Consider the following 23,577-nt stretch of genomic DNA (forward strand, 5'->3'; position numbering starts at 1 on the left):
CAAAGTTCGCTGTTCGAAAGACCGGCCAATGTGTACTCGCTGCGTCCAACGTGGTGTCCCTTGCACATACTCAACATCCAATCGCTCCGGCCGGCCTAAGAGGTCAGCTCAGAAATTGCTTCAGCGCACCATGCTCAAGCACAGTCCATCGGAAGAACCAGATTATGGCTATACGTCTCCCACCAGCAGCGAAGAATCGCCCCCAGCTGCCATGGAGAACAGCATGAGTCCCGATGACTACGGCTGGCCCGATGCATCTCTTGCTGGCAATGGCTTTCCTGGCACGCTCGGATCGCCAATGAGTGTCGATGCTGCCTCGCTGCTCGACTTCGGCGCTGCACACATACAGTACAACATACCTTTCCTGTACGGCAACTTGGAGCACCCAGCAGCTCAGATGCAACTGCAGTCGGACATTCAACAGTCACAGCCACAGCCACAACGTTCCCAATCTTACACCCTGCCATCGCCACCACTCGATCCTCTTGCACACCTTCCGCTTCCTCAACTTTCGAGTCCAATGTGCCGCCACCGTGGGCGCAACTGCATGGTAACGATGTTCCGCCTCGCAGTCGAAACACAAGGCCAGGTTCCAACATCTGGAGCGTCTCGCGACGAACACTCGCGAATCGTCGAGACTCTGCTCTCGCGAACTGGTGACACCATCTCAACGCTCAGCGGGGTCCTGGACTGTCCTTGTTCGAGCGAGCCAACGGTCACCTCTGCGGTCTGCACCATGATTTCGAAGACGGTTGGATGGTACAGCATCATTCTCGACATGGAGAGCGCCGCGCCCGAAGGTCATATGGGACAAGATATGGCTCGTGCGCGAACAGCTTTGACTGGCCTGCGAGGCAATCTTGATATGCTTCTTGCGAGATTACCGCACGACAGCAAATGATGGCGTAGCGCCATGACATATGTCACCAGGCGTACAGGCGTTTTGTTCTCGGGAGACTACCAGATGAGCCCCGTTGGTTCTGGGCGATTAGCTTCACATACCACACTATACAGTCACACAATGTGCATAATGACTATACCACTGTACCTGAACTCGTCCGCACATGGCAGTCGCCTTTGCTGCAACGTTCCTTGTCTCTTGTTCCTCATCGATCTTCACCCCGCCGAGGTGCTGCGCAGCTGAGCTGTTCACACCGGCGATCGTGTTGCCGTGGCGTTCGCCGATGCGCGGCGAACGATCCTTCGAACGCGTGAAATGATCACCTCGTGTGGGGTCCTTTTTGCCGATGATTCATGCGGCTGTCCTGTACGGCGTCCATAGGATGGCGATGCATGTGGCAGACGGAAAGTGATCCACGATGCAGAGGAAGGAAAGTGTTGACAAGGACGAGCGGAGATTTGGTCTTGGCTTTTCACGTGACTATGGATCAACATTGCTCCAGCACCGAGGTTTGGTGGGCGACGATCAAGGAGGACATGTTCTTGCCGCTGTGTGAGAGCTGCCTGTTGCTGGGGCATACGAAGCGTGGGTGGAAGAGCCATGTTTCTACCGCTAGAGCGGAGTGCGTCGGTCCTTGTTGGATGCTCATCGAGTAGCATCTCTGGCGACGGTGTTCTTGATCGAGCTCTAATGTGGTACGGGGAAATACAGCGTGAGGCGAGCTACAGCACGAAGCAAGATGCAGCAAAGTCGAGGTCAGTACTATAGGTTCGAGGGAGATCTGCCGAAGCCAAAGTGTGAAAGAACTCCTCATACATTCGCAATACAGTCTAAACTAAACTTCCCAACCCAACTCCTTGAACACCACGCCATGACAATCTATTCAAGCCAAACTCTCCCTAACATGCCTGATCAGCTCCTGAGCACCTTGGTCCCGCATCATACTGAAGTGATGCTCTCCCTCAATCGTCGCAGCGTTGATCTTGACACCAGGAAAGAGTCCCTGCCACTCGCCTGGACCAGAGTCTGTCCTCTTCTCACTCAAGAACTTCATGCCCTCTGTGTCCTCGTCTGAGTCTGTCGTAGCCGGAGGCAGCTTCGCATACTTGACGCCGTCGAAAGCGCAGTCGCCTGCCCAAATGACCGTGACTTTCATGTCCTTGATCTTGTCGGCCGGGAGAGCGGGAGCATGGTAGTCGTGTAGAAGCTCGATGGACGCCTTGAAATGTGGCATGAGCCAGTCTGGTATGTTGGACGTGCCATCGGAGCGTTGCATCTCGTTGCCAAAGATGCCCACTGAAGTGCAATGGTCGAAGAAACGATCTGGCAAACGGTCCAGCCCGCGGTTCGGTGGCGGGGAGTCGATAAGAGTCATGCTGGCGACTTCTTCGCCGGCATCAAGGAGTGCTCTGGCAACGGCATATGCTAGGATACCACCAGCAGACCAGCCACCAAGCTTGTAGGGACCCTTGGGCTGGCGGCTTCGGACGCCGGCCACATAGGACTGTACCACTTCGTCAAGGGTATGCTCGCCAAGTATTTCAGGTTTCCTGCGTTTGTTAGCTAGTCATTCCATAACAGAATATAATAACAGAACTCACTTCATGCAAGGCGAGTTGAATGCAACCACCGCGGTGCTGCTGGCAATGGTAGGCAACGATAGGTAGGACGTTGCGGCGCCGCATCCATCAGGGAAGAGGAACAAGGTCTCCACCGCACGTTTCGAAGATCCTTGAAGATACATCGACCAAGCGGGAGCCAAAGCGGCAGAGGGTTTTGTTGAAGATCGACGACCTTTCTCCACGATGCTGAAGTCGTCCTCACTGGCAGTGTCCAGTATCGTCGAGATGGAAGTCGACACAGACTCATGTCTTGATTCAGGGTAGCTGCTTCCCTCCGATGGCGGTGTCGATGTTCCCGAGGAAGTCGTCTGGCCTGCGTTGGACTCTGCTGAGGAGCCGGTGATCTGACGGCGAAGATCTCCCACAGTCTCGCAATCTTCGAAGAGAGCGCGCTCGGGTAGGTCGATTTCAAGCTCATCGCGAAGCCTGCTAGTGATCACCAGGGACAGGATAGAATCAACACCCAGCTCGTTCAGCACGAGGTGATCTTGGATCTCATTCTCGGCCAGACCACTTTCTTCCGCCAGGATCGTCACTGCTCCGGCCCACGCTGACTCATTTGCAGGCTGTTGCGCCACGGCATCCGCAATCTGAGGTGGCGCTTCAGCCGTCGTGACATTGCTGGGGACCAATACGGGCGCCGGCTGAGCGATTGGAGCCTCGATGGTCGTCGGCTGCGCCTTCTCCTCTGCAGGTGCAAACTTCTGCAATATCTGCTTCAAGCCACCCACGTTACTCGCAGTCAGAAAATCGGACGACTCGAGCTCGATGTTTAGTTGATCACGCAACCTGCTGCAGATGACCAGCGACAGAAGAGAGTCCAGGCCAGCCTCCAAGAAGTCAAAGTCGTCGGTTAGTGATTCGACTCCTACGCCGACTTCTTCAGACACGATCTTCATAGCCTCTGCGAACATAGTCAGCGAAGCCGTTGCTGGCTTGCCTGTCGTTGCTGTTTTGACTGCCGGTGCTGGCTTCGAAACCGGTGCTGCGGCCTGTGTGGCAGGGACACGCTTCTGCTGGACCTTGGGCGGTTGTGGCTCAACGACAGTGCTGACCCCGGAGACCTTCTTGTTCGCAGCTGAGACAATGTAGCTCATCAGTCGCTTCGGAACTCCTTGTAGCTAGATATCGTTAGTAAAGGCTGGGGTGTCAGTCAATAATGGAACTTACAGCAACGCCGGCCACTATTCCAACGAGAGAGATGGCTTCATCGAAAAGATAGACATCTCCTGTCCATAGCTTGTCGCCGCCTTCTTTCATCTGCACATAGCTGTGATAAGTCTTCGTTGCGTCCAATTTGCTGAACATGGTCATGTTGCCCCATCCGTGATTGACGAAGAGTTCTTTGTCAAGGTCTACGCCCTCGTTCGCGTTCATCACGAAGCCGCCGAGCTGTGACAGTGCGTCAAGGTATGCTGGATTGACACCCCACTTGCCCTCGTTAGCGATGCCCTTGAAGGAAACAGTGCCGGTAGCCTCCAGCCTGTCATTGTTCATCGTGATGGCGATGAGACCTCGGTACTTGGGATCGAAGTCCGCCAGCTGGCCGACCATCTTGTAGATCATGGCCTTGCTGAATCGGTATGTGTTCGTTGCTTGGTTAGTTTGAGCATAAAGAGCAGCCATTTGTGTCTCGGCATGAGCAGCTTGGGTCTGGAGCGCACTCTTCCGGCGCTGAATGTCCGTGAAAGAAATGCGGCAATGGGCGTGTTGCGCAATGATCTTGCCGTCGGCATTGACGCTGGAGAAGGAGATCTTGGCATCCTTACTCTTAGCATCGAACTTGACGGTTGTACGCAGGAGTTGCTGGATACCAGCATCATTCGCTACCAGGGCGCTCTGGATAGTCATGTCGGCGACCTCAACGGCGGTCGTAGCCTGGGTGCCGAGGGAGTTCGCCTGCATGATGTAGTCGCCAATAGTGAGAGCAATATCAGCATATACGGACGGAGTGCATAGCGGAACGCCGTACACCTTGTGTCCCGGTACCATTGGATGAAGGTCTTCGCGGTTGAGGTCTGCATCCACGACTATCTCGCCGTCTTGCGAGAGCGTGTTCTTGACAACAGTATGAAGAGCTGAAGTCTCCAAAGCGGGAGCCGTCACCATGAGAGGAGGCTCTCCCTTTCGCAGAGACCAGTCGTGTACGTACTGGATCCAGTAGTTCTTCAGATTCCAGCCATATGCTGGAAGTTCGAGGATTTGTTGACACTGTGGGAAGTCATCGTGGTATCTGCTCCAGTCGAGGTTGACACCCAACATATAAAGCTGTGACATGCTTTGCGACATGAGCTTCCAAGTATCTTGGCCCTTCTGCATCGAAGCGAATGTAAACATCGATGGACCGGCGACTTCCTTGACCATGCGTGTGACCACAGGTGCAGGGCCAATCTCGAGGCCGATGATATTTCCGTCGAGAAGACCTTCCTTCTTGGCGTATGCAAGAGCATCGACCATGTTCACGGACTTGCGGCAGTGTTCAACAAAGTATCCTTCCTCGAAGTCGGCACGGCTGTGCAGCACTCTGCCGTACGTTGCTGAGATCACTGGTATGCTAGGATCCTTCAGCTCCGCGCCAGCAGACAAGCTCGCGAAATGTTTTAAGATAGGGTCCACTTGCGATGTGTGGAATGCGAAGGGCGTATCCAGGTACTGGCATCGCACATCCCGTCGCTCCAGTGCCTCGCGGGCTTCTTTCATCTGTGTCGTGGTTCCGCCAATGACAACATTCGCAGGTCCGTTGCGGCATGAGATCTCGCATTCACGGCCAAGTTCTTCGTGCAAAGTAGAAAGGACATGCGCTTCGTCGGCTTTGACAACAAGCATGGCATGTGTTCCTGGTGCCAAGTGGTGCTCCATGAGCTGGGCCCGTTTGCCGACGAGATGGATAACGTCGGCCTGAGAGAGGACACCGGCAGTGTAGAGCGCTGCATATTCTCCCAAGCTATGACCAACGACCGCTGTTGGTTCTGCTCCGAAAGAACGCCAAAGCTTGGACAACGCCATCTGTAAGCAGACGTGCATCAGTTGAAGTTGTGTCGGAGTGGCTTGATCAAAAGCATCCTTCTGCTCGAACAATGGTCTGATCGAAGGCAGTTCCATCTGTGTGCATAGCTTATCGTAGCGATGAATGTCCGCCTTGAAGGGCGTGAAGTGAGCGTAGAGCTCCGCGCCCATACCAGCATAAGGTGAGCCCTGTCCTGTGAAAGCAAACACAAAGCTTGGTGCCTTGGGTGGCACTGGCAAGCTCTTCTCACCCGCCTCGCGACGAGCAAGATGGTCTTCTAGTGCAATTTGGATCTGAGACACTTGGGACCCAATAACGGATATGCGATGTCTATGATGTTGGCGACGAGCGGTCGTGGTGTAAGAGAGTCGCGAGAGTAGCTGGTCGCTGGACTGCTGTGCCTTCATCCACTGTATCATGTTGCGCAGATTGCTGAGCATCGATTCTGGAGTCTTGGCTGAGATTGTAACAGCGTGATGGCTTCGAGGGTCAACGTCGTTGACAATGTGCGGCAACGGAGCGTCCTCGAGGATCATTGCCGTGTTACCTCCTGCGGCAGAAAAGTTGTTGAGCAGCACGCGGCGCTTGCCGTTCGTGGGCCTGTTCCATGAGGTCAATGACTTCGCAATATATGTGTTGCGTGGCAGCAGATCCGGCAGCTTGTGGTTGATCTTGGTCTTGATACCGATGTGTGGAGGAATTTTGTTGTTCTTCATCATCAGCAGTACTTTGGCCAAGCTTGTCACTCCTGCAGCGGCTCCACCGTGGCCGATGTTGGCCTTGGCCGCACCGATATGCAGAGGCCTAGAAGCCGGTCGAGTAGACACGCCTTGAGCGCTCAAGGGAGACAAAGTCTCGACAACGGACGTTGTCTCGCCGGCATCACCAGCCTGAGTGCCCGTGCCGTGCATCTCTACATAGCTGATGTTGTTTGCGTCAACACCAGTTTCTACCAGAAGACGCTCGAATAGTTGTTTCTGCGCGCCAACATGCGGTCTTGTGATGGACTCTGCCTCCGCGTTGTGGTTGGTCGCAATACCAAGGATACAGGCTTCGATAGGATCTTTGTCAACTCTTGCATCCGGAAGACGCTTGAGAATGATTGTGACGACCGCTTCGCCTCTGCAATAGCCATCTGCGCCATCGTCAAATGTCTTGCAAGGTCCGGTTCGTGACAGAAAGTGACCCTTGTCCAAGCCTGCGTGCATGTCGGGGTTCGTCAAGATGTTAGAACCTCCGACGATGGCAGTGTCGATCTCTCCTTTCCACAACGCATTACAAGCCATGTGCAAGGCTGCGAAAGAGGAGCTGCAGGCTGTGTCGATGGTGTAGCTTGGTCCGCTGAACTTGAAGTGATAGTTGATGCGTCCAGCCATGAAGGCGCGGTTGCCGCCAGGAATAAAATAAGCGTCAATGTTCTGAGCACTGTTGGTCTCCATCCAGTCGTTGGCAGTGGAGCCGAAATACACACCCACCCTAGTCTTTTCGGTGGATGGTGTTCTGTTGGGCACAATGCCGGCGCAGTCGAGGGCCTCGGCGGCCGTGAGTAGCGCAAGCCGCTGTTTTGGCTCGACCTGTGGTGCCTCTCGTGGGCTCATGTTGAAGAAGGTCGTATCAACGAGGCCGGCGTTGTGCAGCCAGCATCCAAAACCCGATCCACTTCCGTTCTTCAGCTTCGGGTCGTCGCTGACGTGTGCTGCGGCGTTCCACCGTGTAGGCGGCACAAGCTCGTGGGCGTCCTCACCGCGAGCCAAAACGCCCCAGTACTCAGCCATGTCTTCAGCATGTGGAAACCTCCCAGACGCCGCCAGGATGGCGATCGGGGTCTGCGCTGAAGGAGCATGGGCGCCCGTTGGAAGTCTTGGAAGGATGCTTCTCTTGGGCCTGACATCGTCTTCGATTCGAGGTACCGAAAGTAGAGATCGAACTGTAGGCGACAGACGTTCGCCACCAGTGACAGCCGTCAGACAGAAGTCCACATCACCAGCTGCACACGCGGACACATGAGCAGCGATCCTTGCGGCGAGCTTGTCCACTCCGATACGGCGGGTCAAGCAATCATGTGCGGCTTGGCACAGCGCCACCGAGAAGGAAGCGCCTCCCTTCTTCTGGTTCTGAGCACTGTACGTGCCCTCCTGTCGCGGCGCACTGGCAGAGATGATTGGGATCCTGGCACGGATCTCATCGATAGCGACCCTGTGGATACCAGCCTCAACGACGCCGGCCACGTCGTGATCGTTGTACAGATGGGCGGCATGGTAGGGGGCGGAGATGCGGAGGGGTGCGGTGGACGCGTTTGCTGTTGACTTGACGGCGGCGAGGAAGCGCGCCAAGACGTGTGGAGGCGCGGTGACGGAAAGGTGGGCCGGGCCCACCACGGCGCTGACGTAGGGCACGGCTGGTGCGGGCAGCTCCAGGTCTTTGCTGAAGCGGGCGGTGATTTCCTGCACTTCGTCCTTCGACAGCCCAGCAATCGCAGCAGTCCACGACGGGAACTTCTGCACCGCGCCCTTGCCATCCGCGCCAATGACGGGCTCAGTGCCGGGCGAGAGTCGTGCTCCCACCTCCCATGCAATGGCTCCGAGATGTAACGCCACGCTGATGGTGCGCAGGGCCAGTGGCAGCAGACTGGCCACACTCCATGCGCAACTCACCGCGGGGGCGCTGAGCGCACCAGTGCAGAGCCCGGCTACGCATGACTCGTTGGGCGGTGGGAAGGCTTGGCCTCCGCTGGAATGGTCCCGGACGAAGGAGCCCAGATGCGCTGTACACACCAGAGCCTGCACCAGGGCGGGATTCAGCGTGCCATTCTTGTAGTGCGGCACGAGATCGGCCAGACGACCGAAACGCGGACAGGCTGCTTGTTGCTCGGGCGATAGCTGTGCGACCTCGTACTTGAGTGTGTTGCTTGCACGGCCGATGAAGTCTGAGACGACCGTGTCTTCGTTCTCCTGTATCAGGCTCTGCAGCAGATCTGCAACGTTGAAGATCTGGTCGCCAAAGACATATACCTGGAGTGCGTGGTTGCCAGTCATCGTGGCCCAAGGAGAGTGGTTTGTTCCGCGTTCATGCGGCTGGAGGTACGATCGTTAGAGGTCGAGGTGCATGACTTTACTTGGACACCATGATTGCCCGGTCTCAAGTCGTAATAACCAGGTCTTATGCCAAAGGATCTACAAACTACTCACGTCATACCCGACGTCCGCAGCAGACTCGATCGCCGGTCTCACCGAACATTCAGGTTGCATAGCCTGACAGAGAGCATCGCGATGGTACTTCACCGGGACGGGGTTGGAGCTGGAAAGTCAGCGGACGAATGAGACGCAAAGACTGTGGTATTCGACCGACCGATCTCAAGATTACTGCTGGATCGAAGCAGTATGCATGTTCTCGCGCTTCATTCCTCCAATTCGGCATGCGAGAGGTCCGTGCACACTCTGCGTGGAAGCCATGTTGTGATCAGCATATACCCGGGCGTGTAGGGTCAACATTCATCGCCGTGTGTACGCACTGCACGATGTTTCATAAGCTGCGTGCCTGAGGCTGCATGTTGTTACCCTACACTTTCACTGCCGGCGAACGACCTGACCCCAAGGATTCCAGCTTTACCGGTGGGTCTCGGCGAAGCGTATACAGTTACTCCCCGTGCAGACTTGCTGTGCCACCAGCACGATCTCCTCAAATATGTTTCGATCGTCCGATCGTTACATGCCCAGAGCTTCGACCATTCCTGTCTTCGCGGTACAACACTGACATTACTTCAAGCAAAATGGAGTACGCGAAGTCTCTCAAGGCTTCTCTGGAGGATGTCATCGCCAACTCGACGAGTCTCCTACGCTTTCTCCAAGACTCGCCCCAGAGTGCTCACCCTTCAGGATGTGGTCCGGCCGACCCATTCGCACAAGCGCCATCAGATGTCAACATCGCACGGCAGAAACTCTGTGAAGGCGCGACCAAGCTTGTGCAGCTGTCTACGAGTTCAGAGGAATACTTGGACCATCTCGCAAATAACGTGAGTCCCATCAGATGCTTTGAAGTCACGCCCTGAAATATCGATGCTGATCCGATATTCCAGTATCAAGAATTGACCTGCGTGAGATGGCTTGTAGACCTCAACGTCCTGCAGCACCTTCCGGAACAGGGCTCCATCAGCTATTCAGCGTTGGCTGCTCGTGCTGGTGTGCCTGAAAAGCAGCTCAAGAGCGTGGCTCGCATGGCGGTGATCAACGGCTTCTTGCAGGAGAACTCGCCAGACCAGGTCGGCCATGGCCGTGCCTCGAGCTTGCTGGTCCGGGATGACAACTTCATGAGCTGGGCACGCTGGATGGTCAACTATTCCATTCCGGTGGCACTCAAATTGGCAGACGCCACTCGCAAATGGGGTGACACGGACGCCAAAGATCAGACGGCGTATCAGGTGGCCATGAACACAACCGAACCATTCTTTGACAGCCTTCGCAAATCGCCTGAACTCACTTCGCTATTTTCTGGATACATGCGAAACGTCACCGCTTCCTGGCCCTGGAGTCTTCAGCACGCTGTGGATGGCTTTGACTGGGCCGCACTTCCTCACGGCAGCACAGTAGTCGATGTCGGCGGATCCCATGGTCAGCTCGCTGTATCGGTGGCGCGCAAGGTGCCTCATCTCAAATTCATCATCCAAGGTCTTCCGGAGACGGTCCTCACAGCAAAGAAATCCTTCGACAACGACACCAGCATTGAGGCATCCGTCAGATCTCGTATCAGCTTCATGCCGCATGACTTTTTCACCGAACAACCAGTGTTAGATGCTCAGGTATATTTTCTCGCATGATCATCCACGACTGGCCAGACAAAGATGCTTTGATCATCATGAAACACCTTCAGGCGGCCGTCCAAAAGACTCCCTCTGCACAGGTCGTCTTGATGGACACTGTGCTACCGCCACCAGGCTCGATCTCCGCGTTGCAGGAGCGACAGCTTAGAGTCAGAGACTTGATGATGATGAGTGTCTTCAACGCGAAGGAACGGGAATTGGAGGACTGGAACAATCTGGCCGAGCGTTCAGGCATGCAAGTTACCGCTCTACACCAGCCCCGTGACAGTGTCATGGCTCTGCTCACCACTAGGCTAGCCTCCTCGACCACTGATTCACATGTTGACCCAGTCCAGATCCGTGCAGACAGCCCTCTCAATGACACTGTCATGGGCGGAGACAAGCCTGTCATCATTGCCGGCGCGGGTATTAGTGGCTTGTGTCTTGCCCAAGGTCTGAAGAAGGCAAACATTCCGTTCCTCGTCTTCGAGAGGGATGCAGCAGTGGACTCACGGCCACAGGGCTATCGCTTGAAGCTCGAAGCCGGCGGCGCACAAGCTCTCTTTGACTGTCTTCCTGCCGATATCTACCGAGAATTCGAGACCAGCTGTGCCGTTACTGCTGTAGGTGAGACCGATTTCAGCCCGTTCACCGGCGATATGATCAAAAGTCGCAGAGGTGGTGGCCTGTCCGGACAGCTCGGCCTGAACCCCAACTACACTGTTGATCGTCGAGCTTTTCGTAAAGCACTGATGAAAGGCATCGAGGATCGCATCACCTTCGGCAAGGAACTGCGATCATACGTTGCCGACACCGACAAGCAGACTGTCACAGCTCGCTTCAAGGACGGGTCCATCGTCGAAGGTCGTTTTCTAGTGGGCACAGATGGCTTGAGCTCTGTCGTACGTCGTCAACAGATGCCCACGCACACTCTTGTGGACACCGAGGCAGTATGCGTCTATGGCAAGACGCCACTGACACCAGAGTTCGTGGCCACATTCCCATCGGCGGGCCTTCGGTGGATGACAGTAGTCTCTGACTCCGCTCCAATGCTGCAGTCATGCCCCATCGGCGAGGCACCAGTGACAGTGCTCGTCGAACCTATCCGCTTCAGCCCCGAGAGCCGAGCACACAACCCGGACCTCCCTGCCGACTACCTTTACTGGGCCTTCATAGGATCCAAGCAGCGATTCGGCGTCACTACCAACAACACCACTGACTCCGTCTCCTGCACACTCTCCCTGACCGAGGAGTGGCACCCTTCTATCCGATGCCTCTTCGAGCAACAAGACCAATCCCAAGCCACCACAATCCAAGTCGCTTCCTCAGTACCCGAGATCCCAGCCTGGGAGTCGCACTCACTCGTTACCTTGCTCGGAGACGCCGTGCACCCAATGTCTCCATGCGGCGGCGTGGGCGCTAACACCGCGCTTTGCGACGCTGTGGATCTTGCAAAGGTTCTGGCTACTATTTTGAAGGCAGGCGAGACCACAGCTGTCAAGGAGATTGCACAGTTTGAGAGTGATATGAGGACGCGTGCTTTCAGGAGTACTCTCAGAAGTGAGATTGGCAGCAAGAAGATGTTTGGGATGAAGGATTTGGTTAAGTGTGATGTCTTGAGCAGTCAGTCTTCTTAGGGGATTTTTGCTTGGGGGGCGTTCTGGCGAATAGATTGATATCAGCTGCGGCAATATACATCACATTCTTGATCCAGCATCTCGATAACTTTCCAATACCTTCAATGCCTACATCGATCAGTCAAGGTACGGCGTAGGATACTTCCAGTGTAAGGTGCATACTGTGGCCTCTAGCATTGCTCTACAAGCACCAAGGACTCTATATACGCGCTTGACTGGGTCGTTTCACTACAGGTTCTTCAATTTCGACGTCGTAGTTCTCGTTTACACAGTAGGAGCGTTGATGCTTCTAACCCACCAGCGACTTGGTCTTGCTATCGTACTCAAAGTGATGTTTTCTTGGCAAATGGAACAAAGTTGTGCCGTGCCCGAGATTAACCTCGATCATCACTTCCTTTCCTTCCCTCTTCTCTCGACATCAACCTCATGATCCGACAATGTCGTGTGGGTCCACTTTCACGCTCCCGGCAACAGCATCGGATCTTTGCCATGCTTCAGCCGCCGTGTGACAATGACAACGTAGACCGATGGACATCGCGGCAACCGCCTCGTGGTTACCGGGCACTCGGTAACCACGTGAAAATGTCGCCGAGAAGGAACAGGTAACACACCGAGCAGGATGGTATACCGCGATCAGGTTCACGAGCGGGAGGATCATGTTGCCGGCCATGGCAGCCCCCAGTGCCGACTCTTGTAGAGTACATCTGTGATACTAAGCCTTCAAAGCATTATGCTCCTCCCCAGTCTTGGATACAGCCACCAGAGCACACAGACAATCTCCCACCGCAGCCTGCATCATCAAACAGTCAACAAAAGGTCCTCTCTGCGCCAAACAAGATCTCAAGGCTCGTCATCATGGTTGCGGGACGCGTTGAAGCCGATGAGTTCTTTGAGCTTCTCGGCACTCTCAACACTTCGGCGCTCGAATGGCGCAACTTCATCGCCAAGAACCAAGGCCAACGCACTGTCTCGCTGAAGCAACCAGCACCTACAGTACCGCTTACTCCAGAGAACGCTCCCTTCCACGAATCCAAGAGCACGCTTCTTGAGGCTGCCAACCAGCTGATCCGGCTGGTCCGTGGACCTCGCGAAGCTCTCCTTGCTCTATCGTTCGAGCACTGCGCAACCACCTCTTTGCAAGTGGCGCTCAAGTACAAGTTCGCTGCTCACATTCCTCTCCACGGCACCACGACATATGCGAAGATCGCCCAAGATGTCGGTCAGGGCGTGAGCACGGCTCTCGTTGAGCGCATCGTTCAACACTGTGCCTCATTCGGACTCTTCGACGCCATCCCGGGAGGCTATGTTGGCCACAACGATGTTTCGGCCCTTCTTGTCACAGACCCTGACATCGAGGCCTGGATGTACCTGAACGCTACCATCGCATTCCCAGCTGGTGCCAACGTGCCTAAAGCAATTGAACAATATGGGTACAGCATGGAGGCAAACGAGTCCGCTTACGGCATCTCAATCGGTCGCAAGATCTCACAGTTCTCTCACTTCCGTGAGCCTGACAACCTTAAGAACCACGAAATGTTTGCTCGTGCCATGCGTGGTATTGCAAAGGGTGGTGCCTACGATATCGGTCACGTCATTGACGGCGGCTACCCTTGGCACTTGCTGCAAGAAGGCAATGGCCACTTGGTTGTCGATGTCGGCGGTGGTCCAGGCCATGTCATCATGGGTCTCGCGAAGAAGTACCCTGAGCTTCGATTTGAGGTTCAGGATTTACCAGAGACCGTCGAGGTCGGTGCTCAGGCATGCGAGGAGTCACTGCGACCGCGTATTGCCTTCCGTGCTCACGACTTCATGACACCACAGCCAAAGCACAAGGTCGACCAGGAAGGCATTGTCTACTTCTGCCGCTTCATTCTCCACGACTGGAGCGACAAGTACGCCCGCGAGATCGTCCAACAGTTGGCGTACGGACTTCGCGAGAACGACCGAATCATCCTGAACGACGTCGTCGTCCCTGAGCCAGGTCAGGAGCTACGAGAGATTGAGAGGAGAATGCAGTATGTTCCTTCCCCAGATGTGTCTTGAACTCTACAGTTTTGCTAACACTTTTACTTCACAGCGATCGCGATCTCCTCATGCTGATGAACCTCAACGGCCGTGAACGAACAATCAGTGCATTCCAGGAGATCTGCCAATCTGTCACGCCCAAGTTGACAGTAGCGAACGTCTGCCGTCCTAAGCAGGGCGAGCTGTCCCTCATCGAGATCACCTTGGACGGCGCTCAGGCAACAGTCAATGGACGTGGTGCCACTCACGTGAATGGAAATGGTGTTGCACATGTCAATGGAAACGGTGTCAATGGTCACACCAATGGCTACACCAATGGCCACACAAATGGGGTTAACGGGGTTCACTGAATCGGGCAAGCATGGTTCATGCGGCGTTACAGGTGCAGCAGGCGTAGCAGGTTAGCATAGCAATATCTCACCGGTTCTCGTTGGCATCTCACCGCAATACTTCTCCTGTCGGACAGATTGAAAGAGCCAATTGAGCATGATTGTTCTCTGGCAACTTTGCCCGTGAAATGTGAGCACCGTGTCGACGAACATGATGATCTACGTATCTCCCGCTTACCTGCATCTTAAGCACTACACATTGAGAGACATGGGACATCGCAAGGCACTGTACGCCTCAGACATGTACTTTGGATGCTCCCTTTTCGCTCAGTCACGTGCGCGGCACGAATGTGGAACGACCTTCAAGTCAGCTTGCGAGCACCTCGATCGTCCTCAGATACACAACCACATACACCTGATACCTCTGCCAAACGCACAAACTTTTACGACTAACAAATATCGAGCCCCATAGCTGAACAATTGTCTAGACAACGCGTCCTACGACTGCCATGTACCCAGACTCCGCCTCGAAGACTCTACCGACCAACGCCTGTACGCCTACTACAAACACAGTCCATCGCACCTCAACTACATGACCGTTGGTGGCACCCACTTACTCCGCGCACGAATCCTCTCGCTGAAGTAGTAGAAGAGCACAGGTACTGCAATCAGGCTTGCAGCGAGCAATGCAAGCATGGCAGTCCCTTGCCGTACACCGACCGATGCGTACAATTGTGACTTACGGTTAGCTTTCATACGTATCAGGCTGCCGGGAAGTACCTACGCGAAATAAGGCAAGACTGCTGCGAAGATCGAGCGCAGGAATGTGTTCGCTGCGCTCGCCGAGTTTGTGAACATGCCATAGCAATCGGCAATGTAGTTCATGCCTTGCATGTTGATCATATGCAGGCCTATTCCGGTTGGAACTCCTGCGATGATCTGGATCCATGGGTTCTTGAGAGAGCTTGCCCAGGCGAACATGAGCATACCACCTGGAAGCAGAATCGCGCCGAGCGTCATCAGTATCATCCGGCATTCTTGAGGTCGACCTGCGGCGAGGCTTGGCGAGAGTCGACTGTTTACTGTCAGTGAGCAGATTGCCCCAGCTAGGATGATGCCGATCATTAAGGCCAGAAGCGGCAGCGAGGCAGAGGTTGCATCCCAGCCGCGTTCGCCGGTGAAAGAGGCAGGGTACGCCAGGAAGAAATTGTACAGCAAGCCTGAGATGCCGTCAGCTTTGTTGTCAAGTATACAGCCGACAGGGAAGACTTACCAAAGGACAGCGAGATGTAAAGGGTCATCAATGCCAGAATGGGCTCGAGCACCAGCATGCGAGCAGGCCGGAGCATGTAACGCTCCGCGAAGTCTCTAAGATCGATGTTGTGCTCTTCAGCTTTGGCACGAATCGCCCAGTTCTGAGTTGAGATTCGAAGTCTTCGAGCGCGTTGTGCTAGGATCAGTGGTGGATATGTCTCCGACATCACTGGAATGGTGACTGCAGCCACAGCGAACGCCGCAATCGCGGTGACCTGAGGGATTCTGCTTCGAAGTCAGCCTCACATCCGTGTAGTTGGTCCATGCCTGTTGAATCTTACCCTCTCCAGCCCGCTGAAGAGTTCACAAGTGTGTTGGCGATCTGGACACAAGTCCGCAACACATCATCATGTCTTCTGGCTAGCACTCACCAGAGGTCCAAGGCAAGGTCCGACTGCTAGAAAAGATCCAATACAAGGCATAGCGAATCCTCGCTGCTTGGGTGTCCAGATGTCTGCAAGCACGCCCATCAAGATTGACGAAGGTGCGGCACCAAAGAATCCTTGAGCATATCGTAGTGCATACAAGGTTGTCACACTTTGTGCGTTCAGCACTGGCAACTGGAGGACTGCGAAGATGAGATACCCCACAAGTATTGGGCGCCTGCGTCCGCATGCTTCGCTAAGTGGCCTGAGGAACATTCAGTCTTCCATACGCCATGAAGTTGGACGAAACTTACCCAAACACAGTAGGCCCAGTTGCAAACCCCAACATGAATGTCGAACTGCACCCGAATACCATCGACGACAAAGGCACTCCAAACTCCCGAGCCATCACCGGCGATGCTGCTCCAAAGACCGACGATGCGAAGGTCGTGATGAGTGCATAGAGGGCCAGAGAAAGAGAAATGAGCACTTTGCGTGTCATCGACCAGTTCAGAGGATTTCCTGCGTCGCGAGGACCATACCAATCTACCAGAAACGCATCGCTTTTCACGACTGCTAGGACTTGCTCCTCCAGGTCAGTACGACCGACGCTCGATTCGCTGGTCATTGAACTTGTTGTCGATTCGACTTGCACGCTTGGCTCCAGGCTTTTCTTCGAAACCCAAGGATACGGTGTTAGTGTTCGATTGAGCATGATGGCAAAATGGCGGACGCTGCTAAAACTCTGGGAAACATGCCAGCGACCAATTTCCAGGCTATGATCAAAAGCGCAGCCACGTACCAAGAAAGCTGGTCCTCGAGGGAGTGAGGTAATCGCCGTGTGCCCAGCATCATGGCATACGTTATCTGCTGCGCGCCAACTATCACCGGGATCTGTAAGGCTGGAAAGCCGATCGCCGGTCTCACTTTTCCACGTGAAAGGATTCACACGGTATTCTAAGAAAAGCTTACTCCACGAAGATCGAAATCCAACACCCGAACGAGCACATATGACGAGGATCTGTCCATTGCAGTTGACGATTGGCGGCTACACTTCTGCCACGGCAACGCATGCTGGAAATTGGTTCAGACTCGCGTTCATCTGCCAGGATTCATCATTCTGGAGTCTCGTCATGTTGAAGCTGCCGATAACCGCCATACACCGAGAAAATGCATACCACTGTCACAAGGCTTCATTAAGTGGTCTCGTGAAACATTGGAAGGTCTACTGCTTTATGTGTCAACATCTTGAGACTGCGAATCGCATTTCTGGCCTCTTACTCTCAATGTCTTCGTCCATCTCACTTTGACACACACTGTCACTATGGACGGTTGATCAGTCCCCAAATTTGATGCCGTGCTCGGCACACAGTGAGAGAGAATTTCCATGACGCCGTACTACATACACAAGGACAGCTACAAACATGCTGAGCACACAAGACGGCCGGAAAAACTCGCAGCCCGTATATTGGGCCTAGTCTGCGGACTCATCCTCCCAGAAGCAGAAGCACCTTGTCTCCACGCTGCGTCTCGGTGGGCCAAAGTCGTGCGGAGTAGGGAAAGCGGAATGCGCCAGACGTCTCGCAACGCCTGTCTTCTTAGAGTCGAACATCTTCATGATCAAGCACTCCTCCGGCTGCATCTTCGAGAAGTAATGCCATTTGTGCTGACCAGGATAGTCAGGTGGAGCGACCTGCCACATCTTGTTCTCTGGAGGTGTCGCCGGCCACTTCACAGGAACGAGGTGAATAGTGTCGTGAAGCTGTTCTTCAGTGACGGAGCGAGCATCACACAGACCCAGTGGCTCGTTGTTCACTTGCTCAAGCGGACGCCAGATGTTTCAGATGGCCCAGCGGGTCTTCTCCATCTTCTTGGCCTCCTCGGCGCCCATGTCGAGATAGAGCCTCTTCCGGGCTCCGGAGTATGACTGGTCGATGTGCACGAAACGTGCAGAAGCGTTGCCGGGTGTCATCTCCATGTCTGGCTTGTCTTGGTCTTCGCCATTGATTCTGGTCTCATCATAGCCACGTCGACGGGTCAAAGTGCTGATGACGTAGACTCGCGAGCATTCAGTGCTATAGGGATGTTAGGCGATCGTCAAAATTGGTAGATCAAAAGTGGGCACGTACACTTTCTTCAGCAGCGCCTCGCAGTCATTGTCATACTTGGTTCCCCTCAGTGGTGCAGCCCCGTTATGGAGTTCCAATCCCGGGCCTGGAGCGTATTCTAGCTGGAAGCCGTGCTCATCGAGCTTGAACTGGTCTTCGTAGCCACGCTCGTCGGTAATCGTTACTGGGATCTTGTGGTACTTGCGGCGGAGCTGGCCGTAGACACCTCCCCAAATGACTTCAGTCCCGCCCAGAGTAGGGTCAAGGCGGTAGTTGAGGTCCGCCTCAACGGTGGGCTTCTGGTTCTCGTCGATTCTGGAAGGCATCTTGACTCTGTAAAAAATGGCTGGGAGGACGAAGTTGAGAGCTTGGCTTCAGGACTTTGAAAGAGAGGAGACCGCCCAGGAAATTCAGCTTGTTTTCAAGGATCTGGATGCCGCCGTTCATGGGAACCATATACTGGCAAGCGAAGGCACGCCGGTGCAATTGGGCTCGACTCCCCGGACATCGGTAACCATTTACCGCACGCCCTATGACGATGATGGAGGCCTCATACTGCTCCCACCACTTATCCTGAAGACGTCATACGTGCTCAAAGGTCTGTCAACCAGGTATGGATTCGCCATCTGCTTCATGTGGCCGGTGGAGCTTTCTTGTGCAAGGCTTGGCATCGCACGTGATATCTCAGTCCGCGATCTGATCATAAGGCTGGCGTAGCTTGAAGCTCAAACGAGAGAACGGGCAGACGTGCCTTGTCAAAGGATCCTATGATACATGCGTGTCTATCATCCAACTACGAAGCATGCCCAGAGTGTTCCATGAACACCGTACGCCATGACGCCGTTCTGTTTCATCAGTCATTAATGCACTGCCTTGCTTATCACACCCAGCCGACAGCCGTCTGCTTGAAGCCATTCCACTCTTGATACTCCATCGGCACTTCTGGAAAGTTGTCTACTCCGTCAAGGATGATCATTCCCATCCCACCACTCAAGTGGGTCTGGACATGACAATGGAATAGCCACGCTCCAGGTGCGCTGACTTCGTATCTTACCATGGTCCATGTGGCGTTGACATCGCCTCCCTGGATCTCAATCGTATTGAAAGTGTCGAGGTAAGGTGGATTCTCCAGATTGAAGGTGCCTTCAGGCAGGACCGTCATTGCCTCGTCCACCGACTTCCAAGGGAAATCTCCCCCTCCTGAGCCGATCAAGAAAATTCGATTGCCGTGTTTGTGCATCGGATGTGCTTGTGCGAAGGGACCCAACGTAACCAGGACGACATCGACCCACTGCTCCGAGCTTGTTCTCAATAGCAATTCGCTCTCTGGGATGTCTGATGGAGCAGAGAGTAGGAGTGGGTCGTTCGGATTCTTGACATCATCAAGAGACTCATGATATCGTTCCTTGCCGGTCAAAGTCCACTCATACGCTCCGTGCGGCCGGCCCAGCTTCTTCAATGTCAGCCTGAACAAAGCATCCGCATGACGAGCAGGCTTCACATCAGGAAATGGCCGACTATGCTCAGGTATCCATGAAGTTATGTTCTGATTCAACGGTCTACCGGCAAAGTCCATTTTAGGTATCGCATCGACGGCTTTCTTGCTTGTGCCATCGTACGCCAGCTCTGCAAACGCTCCGAGCACCTGGTTCAGGTAGTCGTTGGCGATGCGGATGTTGTAATTTGCGGGCTTCTGGTCCAGTTTAATCATCACAGAGATGCGGCTGCCTGTGTTGACCAGAATACGATCAACTGTCTGTGGGTGCACATAATGCCCATCCACAGCAAAAATGTGTAGATCGTGGCTATCGATCGAAACCTGCAGAGGATATAGACTGCCCGGATTGATGAACGTTATGGCCGCATACCCGACGCTTGTGTCGACATCAAGGCTGAAGTTCCCTTTTGGATTGATGCCGGGAATGCACTTCTTGTAGGCCCTGTCCGGCAGATTTTCGAGATGCAGGTCGAAATCTCCTTGGAACACCGGGAAAGGTGGGATACAGCCTTTGTTGGTCAAGTGCTTCTCGCCCAAGTCGTGCAACATGCTAAGCACGACTGGGTGGGTCATGCTGTCAAGCTCTTCTATCGACAAGCAGTATTCGGAGCCGATTCCATTCACGGTAATGGCGTCCATGCAGGCCAAGTCCACATTTGCGGCAGCTTCCACAGCCGTGAACTCGGAAGACGTGAATCTCGTCCAATCTGAGATCAGCAGGGTCTGCATGTGCTTCTCCGCCTTAAGCATGCTCTTGCGCTCGTGCGTATCGTTGCTGATCAACGCGAAAGGACGCTTGGCTTGCGGCGCATTCTCGATCACGATGGAACCATACATCCCATCCATCATCTGAGCGCGAACATGTGTATGATAGAAATAGGTTCCTCCTTCTTCGGCGGTCCATCGATACACAAAGGAGGCGCCTGGCTTTATCATTCCCTGTGTAAGTCCCGGTACTCCGTCAGACCAAGGAGTGGATGCTTGCTATCAACCAAAGATAGTCAGCCACTGCTCAACGCCTGATGGTTCTCCATCTCTCACCGCAATTCCGTGAAAATGCACCGCAGTATCTTCCCGCATATAGTTGCGAACCGTGATTTCGGCTTCGTCGCCTTGCGTGAGCCTAAGAGTGGGTCCGACGAAAGTTCCGTTAATGAGTATGACTCGGCGGCTTCCCGCGCCCACCGGGTCCGCTTCGCCATGGCTCAGATGTAGCTCGAATGGTACAACAGCAGCCTGCGCCCAGCGGAAGAGACTTGCAAACGCCAAGAAGCGGGTCAGAAGCCTTGCTGGCATAACGAATGAAGCAGAATTTCTCTCAAAGGTTGTGTCCGGGTATTTTGGGGTTTGTCATGAACTGTCGAAAGGATGGGGCTGGGGCCATTCGGGGTCCATGTGAATCCTTCTTGGCGATCAGATTTGGCGCTAGCGGTGAATGAAAGCCGCGCTTGCAAAGCCATTGGAGACGACGTCTATTCGATACAGCTGTGTTTCTAATTCTTCTGCGAAGGAATCAGTGCAACAAAATGGTTTCCAACGCAATCTGGGTCGCGCTGGCTTCCATGCCGATTCTCGCCGCATCTCAGGCACTCAGCAAGGTCCTTGCCACTGAATCAGCTTTCTCGTCATTTCACGACGTTCTCCAACATCATGATCTCTTGAAAGATCTGGACTCCGAGAGGAACATCACATGTTTCATACCGAACAATGATGCAATTCAATACCTTTCAGATTTCGGCATCAACCTGACTACTGCGGACCCTGCAATAGCAAAAGCACTTTTGGCATATGGGCTCATTGACGGAATCCACGCTTCGGAGAGGCTCACTGCATTCGGAAAAACGCGTCGGTTCCGCTCGCATCTAATGCCGCCGCTTTTCACCAGTATCACAGAGGGACAAAGCGTCAACATCCGCGTACAGCAAAAGGAAGATGGGGTCATCATTGCTCTCGAGACCGGGTTACAGATCCTGACGGAGGTGGTCCAGAGGGACATCTCCTTTGATCATGGTGTACTTCACGGCACAAAGACCAATATGGTTTTGCCAGAGAACATATCAGACACTACGAGACAAAACCACATGACGGGATACTTCGAACTCATGAAGAAGTCTGGTACCGAAGCACAACTCAATAACATCGTTGGTACGACTTATTTCGTGCCCAGCAACAAGGCTATCGCTAAGTACAAGCCATTGCTCAACATGCTCACGCCAGAGCAACTGGCGACGGTAGTGTTGCAGCATGTCACTACTGACCAAGTCCTGTACGAGGACATGGTGAACCACAGTGGCTTATTGCTGAAGAGCCTATTCAATAGCACCATACAGATTGATCGCGACAGTCGGGGCGAGCTTCGAGTTAACGGTCATGGGGTTCGAGCAGAGGACATGCTACTTACCAATGGAGTTGCGTACCTCATTGATGACATGATCCTTCTGACTTCAGGTGAGCTGCAATCCAGCATGATATCTGCCCTCAACACAAGCTGACCAGAATGACAGACGTGAACAATATGCCAACGCTCGACAGTGTACTGCTGTATGACAGCATCTACCGGCGTTCGTTGACATGGGTCAAAGACAACATCATGAAGGTGGTCACGGCTGTTGCATTCAGCATACTGCTCGTGACCTATATGGTAAACAAGATGCAGCAACGGCGTTCAACTCGGTACCAGAGAGTCGGGTGGCTTGGAGAATGGCAAGAGAAGAAGTAGGAAAGGCCTTGAGGAACATCAGCGAAGTAATCTTCGCAAAGTTCAAAATCTGTAGTAGATAGCCAGCGAGCTGTTAGATAGCACGAACGACATGACACCGTCAACTTTATCACTTATTTGGCGTCACGCATGGGCTCATCACGGTATTCGTAGCATTCAAAGACTCGAAGTACTCAAAGAACATATCTCATTCTCCTCAACACCGAGCCACACCAAAGTCAACCCACATCACCTCATCCACCTCCCCAACCCCCAACCCTACAACTCATAAACCCCATCCCTCCCCTCCTTCCCCTCCTCAATAACCCCCCCCCCCAAGCACCCTCTTCATATTCCCCACCACCTTCTCACTCATCCTCTCAATAGCCTCATCACTAAAACTCCCAATCTCACCCGGCTTGATCAACAAATCGCCCTCCTTCTGCGGCGCCCAATACCAGCACACTCCACTCTCCTCATTACCCGCGCTCTCCCTCACCTCTTGGAGTACAGGCCATTGGAATCCCTTGCCAAAGATAATGTGGCGAGGGAGGCGGGAGAAGTTGCCTGTTGATACCCCGGTGGTGTCGGGGATGGTCGGGGAGGCGCCGGACATGACCAGGGCTAGTTCGCGTTTGGCCAGGGTTATGTCGGAGACGAAGTGGATTACTGGAGGGAGGGGTGTTAGATATGGGGGGTGGTGGAGAGGGAGGTTAGAGGGGCGTACCTTCGTATTCTGGCTTCAACTTGCGGGAGACGAAGTTTCCGAACCGAGCGGTCAGGCCGATGAGCATGATGGGAGTGGGCTCTGTTACTACCATGGTGGCCAGTGGCTGGGTCTCTGTCACTGTCTGTGTCATTGTGGTCGCCATTGTGTGGATAGGATGTGTTGCTTGTGAAGGGATCTGTCTAGAGCCTCGCGAAGTCTTCGTACGTCGTTGCTTGGGGTGTCGTGCTGTCACTTGCCATGACGCTCATCATCGCTCCACGGGGACCTGCTACACCGTCAGGTGGTGATCGTATTGCGAGGGTTCCCGACTGGGTCCGCCGAAAGACGTTAGCATCGATGAGCGGGTTGCCGAATATTGTGGCGTTTCGCCGACTGTCATGCAGGGGTGAAGGAGCGCTTGCTGGCTCCGCCGTCGTCGACAACAGAGCAGTCGACATCTATGCCATTGATAATGTTGCAGCAGAGAGCGTACTTATGGTTGTGCATAGGTCGTGATACAAGGGTTCGATCTACTGCCGCTTCTGACGCTTATCAAATACAGTCTCTGT

At 54.1% G+C, this 23,577-nt stretch overlaps 9 protein-coding genes across 9 annotated transcripts; 4 read left to right on the forward strand and 5 right to left on the reverse strand.

Annotated features, from left to right (window-relative positions):
* Positions 1–130: 130 nt before the first annotated feature.
* On the forward strand, positions 131–901 carry CLAFUR5_11406 (uncharacterized protein; the record flags this gene model as incomplete). The annotated part of the gene is made up of 1 exon (XM_047910554.1): positions 131–901. One exon carries the CDS (start codon positions 131–133, stop codon positions 899–901), a length of 771 nt encoding a protein of 256 aa, XP_047765398.1.
* An 883-nt stretch (positions 902–1,784) lies between these two features.
* On the reverse strand, positions 1,785–8,604 carry CLAFUR5_11407 (Non-reducing polyketide synthase CTB1; the record flags this gene model as incomplete). Its single annotated transcript, XM_047910555.1, has 3 exons — positions 1,785–2,451; positions 2,503–3,644; positions 3,694–8,604. Coding segments are annotated over 3 exons (6,720 nt in total), but the record flags the coding sequence as incomplete, so codon positions are not given.
* Positions 8,605–9,299: 695 nt separating this feature from the next.
* On the forward strand, positions 9,300–11,962 carry CLAFUR5_11408 (Dual O-methyltransferase/FAD-dependent monooxygenase CTB3; the record flags this gene model as incomplete). Its single annotated transcript, XM_047910556.1, has 3 exons — positions 9,300–9,542; positions 9,606–10,325; positions 10,397–11,962. 3 exons carry the CDS (start codon positions 9,300–9,302, stop codon positions 11,960–11,962), a joined length of 2,529 nt encoding a protein of 842 aa, XP_047765569.1.
* An 855-nt stretch (positions 11,963–12,817) lies between these two features.
* CLAFUR5_11409 (O-methyltransferase CTB2) lies at positions 12,818–14,337 on the forward strand (the record flags this gene model as incomplete). The annotated part of the gene is made up of 2 exons (XM_047910557.1): positions 12,818–13,977; positions 14,040–14,337. 2 exons carry the CDS (start codon positions 12,818–12,820, stop codon positions 14,335–14,337), a joined length of 1,458 nt encoding a protein of 485 aa, XP_047765570.1.
* A 567-nt stretch (positions 14,338–14,904) lies between these two features.
* On the reverse strand, positions 14,905–16,710 carry CLAFUR5_11410 (Cercosporin MFS transporter CTB4; the record flags this gene model as incomplete). The annotated part of the gene is made up of 5 exons (XM_047910558.1): positions 14,905–15,054; positions 15,118–15,536; positions 15,590–15,845; positions 16,002–16,260; positions 16,310–16,710. The coding sequence occupies 5 exons, from the start codon at positions 16,708–16,710 to the stop codon at positions 14,905–14,907; spliced, it is 1,485 nt and encodes a 494-aa protein (XP_047765677.1).
* Positions 16,711–17,469: 759 nt separating this feature from the next.
* On the reverse strand, positions 17,470–18,429 carry CLAFUR5_11411 (Hydroxylase/desaturase CTB9; the record flags this gene model as incomplete). The annotated part of the gene is made up of 3 exons (XM_047910559.1): positions 17,470–17,814; positions 17,845–18,070; positions 18,125–18,429. The coding sequence occupies 3 exons, from the start codon at positions 18,427–18,429 to the stop codon at positions 17,470–17,472; spliced, it is 876 nt and encodes a 291-aa protein (XP_047765303.1).
* A 554-nt stretch (positions 18,430–18,983) lies between these two features.
* On the reverse strand, positions 18,984–20,897 carry CLAFUR5_11412 (Multicopper oxidase CTB12; the record flags this gene model as incomplete). The annotated part of the gene is made up of 2 exons (XM_047910560.1): positions 18,984–20,585; positions 20,643–20,897. The coding sequence occupies 2 exons, from the start codon at positions 20,895–20,897 to the stop codon at positions 18,984–18,986; spliced, it is 1,857 nt and encodes a 618-aa protein (XP_047765302.1).
* Positions 20,898–21,127: 230 nt separating this feature from the next.
* Positions 21,128–22,320, forward strand: CLAFUR5_11413 (Fasciclin-like arabinogalactan protein CTB11; the record flags this gene model as incomplete). The annotated part of the gene is made up of 2 exons (XM_047910561.1): positions 21,128–22,049; positions 22,106–22,320. The coding sequence occupies 2 exons, from the start codon at positions 21,128–21,130 to the stop codon at positions 22,318–22,320; spliced, it is 1,137 nt and encodes a 378-aa protein (XP_047765301.1).
* Positions 22,321–22,618: 298 nt separating this feature from the next.
* Positions 22,619–23,171, reverse strand: CLAFUR5_11414 (uncharacterized protein; the record flags this gene model as incomplete). The annotated part of the gene is made up of 2 exons (XM_047910562.1): positions 22,619–22,968; positions 23,027–23,171. The coding sequence occupies 2 exons, from the start codon at positions 23,169–23,171 to the stop codon at positions 22,619–22,621; spliced, it is 495 nt and encodes a 164-aa protein (XP_047765300.1).
* Between the last annotated feature and the right edge of the window lie 406 nt (positions 23,172–23,577).

The sequence above is a fragment of the Fulvia fulva genome, chromosome 8, assembly GCF_020509005.1.
Source record: "Fulvia fulva chromosome 8, complete sequence".
In the NCBI taxonomy this organism is placed as follows: Eukaryota; Fungi; Ascomycota; class Dothideomycetes; order Mycosphaerellales; family Mycosphaerellaceae; genus Fulvia; species Fulvia fulva.